The 7,755-nt window shown below is 41.3% G+C and overlaps 1 protein-coding gene across 1 annotated transcript; it reads left to right on the top strand.

Annotated features, from left to right (window-relative positions):
- Nucleotides 1-3,610: 3,610 nt before the first annotated feature.
- Nucleotides 3,611-6,070, top strand: LOC308333734 (E3 ubiquitin-protein ligase TRIM39-like; the record flags this gene model as incomplete). Its single annotated transcript, XM_080790202.1, has 1 exon — nucleotides 3,611-6,070. The coding sequence occupies one exon, from the start codon at nucleotides 3,611-3,613 to the stop codon at nucleotides 5,246-5,248; it is 1,638 nt and encodes a 545-aa protein (XP_080646328.1). The 3' UTR covers nucleotides 5,249-6,070.
- Between the last annotated feature and the right edge of the window lie 1,685 nt (nucleotides 6,071-7,755).

The following is a 7,755-nucleotide window of genomic DNA, read 5'->3' as shown; positions in this document are numbered from 1 at the left end:
GAGGACAGGGTGCATCATGAGCTGCCTGTAGGCCGACACATCCCTTTTGCTGTGTCACACTAAAGTGGTGTAGCGTTTCCTGCGTAGACGAGTGACCTTGAAACACAAGAAGACCCGAGCAACTTCCAAACAAGGGCCAGACCATGGCCCTATATAGGGCCCTAGGGAATCCATGCAGGATACTTCCTAAAAACTCCTTCCCTGGTTTCTACCCCCCCACCCAAGCTCCCAACAAACAGACAGACAGTTAGAGATGCTTGGGATTCTTGTCCAGGTCTCAGAGATCTTGTCTCACTCTCACTCTCACACACACACACACACACACACACACACACACACACACAGAGTAGTTAAAATGGTCTGACGTCAGACACTGCTTGTGGGGGGACACACTCACCATGTCAGGAATGTCTGTGTGAATTTCAAATGAACCCGCCAACCTGTTGGAAAAGTTCAGTGCAGTACTGCAGTGGTTCTCAAAAAATTAATTTCAAGGACCCCCATAATATAACTCTAACCCCTACGGGTCCATATTTAGTTCAATTTGTACACTGAGTTACAGGCCTGTACGGTTCACTCAGAGTCAGACCCCACTTTGAGAAGCACTGTGACAGAAGAGAAACAGAAGAGAACACAGCGCAGCCATGTGGTTTGAGTTGGCCAGTGCAGTGGGGTTCTATCATTCCACCCAAACACTACACCAGGTCCGAAGTAGACTTTATGACGGAAGCATTTGAAAGTTGTGAGTCAACAGTCAGATTACTCTACTCTGACCCCATATTGCTCTTTCAGACACAAAGCTCCTAAATTCAGCTTCCTACATCATTATTATGCAACAGTGTGTCTAGTCTACATGTGATGGGATTACAGTAGGCTATACTGCCATCAGGAGTAAAAAGCTTTAAAATTGCTTGTTGTGTTAAAAAGGGGGGGGGGGGGGAGATAAACCCTTAATATTCAGCCATCATGCAGGGGAGGGTTGACCATCATTGTTGTATTATAGCATATCATAGCATTATTTTAAAAAACAAAACAAATCCCAGTTCTGCCGAGAACGCTAGCCACGGCCATTAAAAAATTCTGGCGATTCAGGTCTGGTGACTATACAGTCTCGGTTGTAAATCTGATACTGCAGCTACGGCCAATCAGCACTGGTTCAACTCCATGTTGTCAAACAACAAACATGGCTGTGGTAACTTGCGTACGTATCGATCGGACTACTAAATCGCCCTATGATAAATCGTTTCTTAAGGCCTCACTCACACCTAAGACACACTTGAGTCCTGTGTCTTGTGTGTTATGGCCGCCTCAATGCATTTCCAAAGGGAGTCACATGGTTTCATGACACAACCTTGTTGCATGGCCGACTTCCGTGGAAAGGGCTTTCAGTCTGAATAATGAAGTGAAACGAAATGAATATTCTGAGAACTGCACTTCAGCTAAACCCTGCTCAAAGCTACTGCTCTGATGTTTGAGTGATCTTCTTTAATATCAGACTCATAATAAATGTATGGACCTGCTGTCCCCCTAAAGTCTAAAGTTATTTTCGTCAAGGTCCGATGGCCATGTCTTTCTTTCGGCCGGGTGATGTCTGTCAAAATACAGCCAGACAACCATGTAAACAAAAAAAGACTTGGCGAGCTACCAAGGTGGCTACATGACCTTTCTATAATCAATGAGTCTAAATATTACTGCAGAGAAACTTAACTCCTTAACCACATGAAAGCGTCCCTATTTTGGGTCATAATAGGCGAACAAATGGAAAATGACAGTAGGAGATCTACAGGTTCACAACGTGACATGAGCTTGTAGATCGGCTATATTTGAGGTAGAGGGGGGAAAATAATAGAGTATAAAAGGTTCAAGTGGTTAACGTATTAAAAATGGGAAAGCATGTGTCATTGTACATGTATACGTTGGCTATTCAAAAATAGCAGATATACTTGTACATCTGATATTTTTTAACATTTTTGAAAAATCTTGAAAGTGTGAGAACTACTGATTTTGAAGGCATTTGTAGAATCTGCCTCAGGTTTTAATGGGTTATAGGTGTTAAAAAGTGGCTAATCCATCACATTTAGAGCCAATTTACAAATTTTAGCAGACACCCTTATATCCAGACTGAGAGCACTTTACAAGTGTGAGATTATCAACAAAAGACAGGGTAGGCCTAATCGTCAAGCAGAAGTGCAAAGAAAAACACTTTTCAAAGAAACTATAGGATACCAGGTAAACAATAAACATCAAACCTAGCATCTGGCTAAACAACGTGCTACAATCTAAATAACATTCTTGGCATTTGTTGTGAACAAATAATATATCACATATGATATGAATAACAAAACATGTGTGATCAAGTAAACAACATAGAGTATATCTTGCATTGGATTTATACCAATCTATAGACCAAGAACAGATGCAAGGCAAGCCGCAAGAGAAGTGATGGCGGTGAGGTTGGAGTCTGAAGGGATTCATATTCGGACTGAAATGGAAAATAGGGAGTGAGTCTGAAAAAAAACACAGACTTCCTGTGTTAGCTGATATGAGCGGTGAGGGAGGGCTGTGGGCTGAATCATGGCTTGACGGTAATGGGGTGCCGTTTATCACCAATGTTTTGTAGCTTACTGGGTGCGGAGATGAAAACCTCTGTGCAGTCTGGCCAGTGCTTAACATAGTGGCTAAAATTACTTTAGCACCAATTATTTCAGCAGGATTCTGAATGGTTAAGATAATTTGCTACAATTTACAACTTGAAGGCTGAAGTGCTTGGCCTTCAGTTCAATTTATATCCATATGGAACTGGAAATAAAGGTGACATATTTGAATTGGCCTTGATGCATCAATCAATGGTAGATTGAGCAATATACCAGATTATAATCACTTTATTCAACAACTACAGTAAATGCACCTGTTCACAATATTAACAGTATAGTCATAATAATGATTACATTTAAGTGAATAGTGCCACATGGACAGTCAACAAGGCACACGTCAAGTGCAGGACTGACATTACCTGTGTGATGCGAAAGGCAAAACTGCATGTCATTAGCATTGTCAAAGCCAAATTCATTTATTCATTCATGTCCGATAATTCATATGTATTTATTCATCTACTCTACTCATAATGCTGTACCAGCCATACAGTATATATAGTGTACATATAGACCAACCTCAAACAAATTACTTTTATGTGCAAACAAATCTGATTATGATAAAAGTTGCATATAGACACAATGCAAGTGTGCCTATTGGTCACTTTGAGCTTAAACTGAGTGTGATCAGAGGGAGTCTAAACAGTTAAGTTTCCTTGTCTTTTTACCAGGCGTGGAAGCAGTCAGCAGTTCCCAGTGTTGTCACACTTGCACTGAAACAAAACTGAAAGCTACATTCGAGTTGTGTTGTCTGACTGTACACCACAGTTACGCAGCCGAGGTAGGCCAAACGTTTGTCAAACGTTTTATTATATAACATAGCTTGCTGCACTTGTTTTTAGAATGTGTGCTCTATGAGGGAAAACCACATAGCCTACTTTGTTTAAACTAAAACTAAACAACAGCAGCTTTTAACTTGCATAGCATAATTGTGTGTTTTTAATTCTTTCTATCCAGAAATGGCAACTGCCAGCATTTCTTTCTCAGCTGAGCAGTTTCTATGTCCTATATGTCTGGATGTGTTCACTGAGCCGGTCTCAACATCATGTGGACACAACTTCTGCAAGGCTTGTATTCAACACTTCTGGGACAGCAATGACATTTGCCAGTGTCCTATGTGTAAGAAGAAGTTTTCCACCAGACCTGAAATACAAGTTAATAGTGCGATGTCAGAGTTAGTTGTTCACTTTAAGGAGTCGGCTCAAGTTAGCCCCTCAGTTCCAAATTCATGTGCTGTTGAAGTATGTGATGTGCTTTGTGATTTCTGCTCTGAAACACAGCTCAAGGCCGTTAAGTCTTGTCTGATATGTCTAACTTCTTTCTGTGAGACACACCTGGAGCCTCACCAGAGAGTTGCAAGCCTCAAGAGCCACACCTTAATAGACCCTGTATCGGGTCTGGAAGACAGGATGTGCAAGAAGCACAGTAGGCTCTGTGAACTCTATTGCAGGACAGACGAGACTTGTATTTGTGTCGTTTGCATTAAGACAGACCACAAAGGTCACCAAATTGTACCGCTTGAGGAAGAATATGAATCCAAACTTGCAACGCTGCCTCAGACTGTGGCAAAAGTGCAGGACATGATCCTTGCAGGGTCTCAGAGGGTCTGTGAGATCGAACGCTCCACCGATGCCAACAAAAGGGAAGCCGAGAGGGAGATAGCAGAGAGTGTGCAGGTCTTCACTGACCTGATACACTCCCTTGAGAGAAGCCGGGCAGAGCTTGTTGAGGTGATCAAGGAGAGGAGTAAATTAGCAGAACAACATGCAGCAGGCTTCATCAGAGAACTGAAGATAGAAATCGCTGAGCTTGAGACAGCATTTGTTGAGTTGGAGCAACTCACACACTCTGAAGATCACTATGGCCTTGTGCTGCTGCTGTCACGCCTGACCACTCTGACAAACAAGGAGCAGAAGAGCAGCGTTGTCGAACGGAATCTGTCTGTTGCCTCTTTGAGAGCAGCTGTGTCACGGCTGCAAGCGACACTGGATCAGGAAATGAAACAGCTCCCTGGCATCAGACTGAAGAGGATTAAAGAATATGCGGTGGATGTGACCCTTGACCCAGACACTGTGCACTGCGGCCTCATCCTGTCCCGGGATGGGAAAGAAGTGAGGCATGTAGCCACGCCTCTGAATCTCCCTGACAATGAAAAGAGATTTGAGGTATGTTTTGAAGTGTTGTCAAAGGAAGGGTTCACATCAGGGAAGTTTTACTACGAGGTTCAGGTGAAGGGAAAGACTAAGTGGATCTTAGGAGTGGCGAGAGAGTCCATTGAGAGAAAGGAAGACACAAGTCTGTCGGTTAGTAATGGGTTCTGGGCCTTAGTGCTGGAGGAGGGCAAATATCTAGCATATGACACAAGTGTGTTCAAACTGTCACTGATTGAGAAACCCCAGAAAGTGGGAATCTTTGTGGATTATGATAAGGGACAGGTCTCTTTCTATGATGTGGATTTTAAATCTCATATCTATTCTTTCACTGGCCAGCAATTTAAAGAGAAACTGTTTCCTTACTTCTGCCCCGAAGACATCCAAGAAGGGGCAAACAGTGGCCCCCTAATCATAACTCCTGTACATCGCCCAAGCTTAGTTTAGTTTAGTTCACCTGCAGAATCAGAAGAAGTGGGTGCAATAATTATTTATGCAAGCTCCATTGTATTTGTGTCTTCAGAAAGAGAAAGAAAATAAGGTGGTGTCATGTACTGTATCACCATTGCCGTACAAATAAAGTCTCTTTATGGTTATTTAGGGGTTCTCTAATGTTTCTTAGCTTAGTTGGGAAAGGAGAAATAAAAATTAAAAAAAATGATATGCATTTAGATTCATTCATCAGTGCTATACTGTAGCACCTAAACACAAAGAGCCAAAGAACCACTTTTAGTACCATCTTTGTTTAGTGTGTATCATCATTTATTTAGACGAAAATCTTTGTACCACATATGTTACAGTATCTCTGCTGAAAATAGCTGATCTACAAGCTTACTATGCAGTGTTGCAAATGCGTTGTGAGCATGTAGATATCTGCTATATAGGGAGGCTAGGGTTCATGTGGTTCAAAATATCCATTACAAATAAGTAATAATAACCAGCATAATAAATAATCACATTACGACTGTCAACTAATAATAACAATGATGTGATTAACTGGGAATGTAATCTTTACAACTATTAGGCCAACTATTGTCTACTACTACATTTGGCATAAGGTGTTTTTTGTGAAATTGCTTTATTTATTTATATGATGAATTAAGCACACATTATTTAGTTCTAGGGTGCATTTAACAGCATCATTTGATGTATGTATAATATAATATACATATACATTCTAGCAGAAAATGCATGTGAATGTATTCAGATTTGCCTCTTGATTTAATACTACAAATGCATGCAAAGATACAGTTACGCCAGTACAGTTTATAATGTGTTATCATTATCCTTTTAGCATTATTGTACCTCTGTGCCTTTTGCAAACCGCTAATAAAGTATTCAAACCTTTCACTGCAATTGCAGTAGTAGTTTATCATAATTATATACTGTAGGTCTACTTCTTAATTCCCTGTCAATAAAGTTACAGTAGTAGTTTTTAGGCCTACTTCCCCCCTGCCACAGTAGTACAGTTATGTGTAGGACTACTCCCCTGCCACCTTGCTTTTAGGGTAAGAAGAACCTGTTGACATGAATTATATGCAAGTCAATACACAGTAAACGTGTCAGACAGTCAAATCTGTGCTATTGTGTCCATTTGTAACTGTGAGTGCACACAAATGGAACCAAACTGACCCGTAATCCACTTGCAGTGCAGTCTCAGAGTTAACACTGAATTTGACAGTGTAGATGTAGATGCACATTGGGCGACATGGGGTCTATAGGCTACGGGAGTCTCTCTAACACCCAATCAAACCAAAAGCTGCCCAGGTCAGGAAGGGGCTCTCATAGGATTAGCTCTCATGTCCACACACACACACACACACACACACACACACACACACACACACACACACACACACACACACACACACACACACACACACACACACACACACACACACACACACACACACACACACACACACACACACACACACACACACACACACACACACACACACACACACACACACACACACACACACACACACACACACACACACACACACACACACACACACACACACACACACACACACACACACACACACACACACACACACACGTCAAAGATTAAATTACCCTGTAATCACCAGCTGACCTATAAAATATGCAGTTGCGATGAGTCAGGGAGCAACATAGCGAGATATGATGCTGTGTCGCTAAATTCAATAAATAATTCTTTAATGATTAATAACAGGCTATTTATCATTTGAATCTTTTATTTCACACTTCACATATGCACCATAATTGGTATGTTCAAAGAAGTCTGTATCAATACAATCTGAATGAAGAATTTCTTCAGTAAACCCAAAGTAGAAAGATGGTGCCACCTTGTGGTAAAAGAGCAGCACTACAAGCCATTGTGAATTAAAGTGCCGAAAGTGTGTGATTTTGGACTTTTCAGCAGTGACAACAATCAATTGTTACAACAAATTGTGGGGAAAAATAATTGTTTAAGACAATTTGGTCAGGCTACTACTACTCACACCTAAAACCCATCTAACCCCTGCTCATTTTGCCAGGGTGGGTGGCTCAGTGTAGAAGACAGCAATTAGCCGCAATTTGATCCATATAGAAATGTCTGATCTGATTTAAACAACCTCAAACTCACCAACTTTGCAGCTGAGGAAAAGCTTGAATTTTCCTCTTTAAATCTGCAAAGCATTTGTTTCACATGTCACAAGCTACTTTTTGCTAAGAAATTCTGTGCCGTGATAAGTGTCGGAGTTTGGAAGCGCTTGTCGGAAGTCACAGAACGGCCCTCCGTACTACCCGTTTAGAATTTGCATATGCAGGAAGCAGCAGCACGACATGTTAATGCAAACGAGTGCTTCCAAACTCCAACACTTAGACAAAATTATCACAGCACGGAAATGTCTTAGCAGAAAGTAGATCATAACATGTCTACGGTGGGTTTTTATGAAACAAACACTTTGCATATTGAAATGAGG

Source organism: Protomyctophum bolini, assembly GCF_963924005.1.
Source record: "Protomyctophum bolini genome assembly, chromosome: 19".
Taxonomy (NCBI): domain Eukaryota; kingdom Metazoa; phylum Chordata; class Actinopteri; order Myctophiformes; family Myctophidae; genus Protomyctophum; species Protomyctophum bolini.
This window is presented reverse-complemented; position numbering and strand designations above follow the sequence as displayed.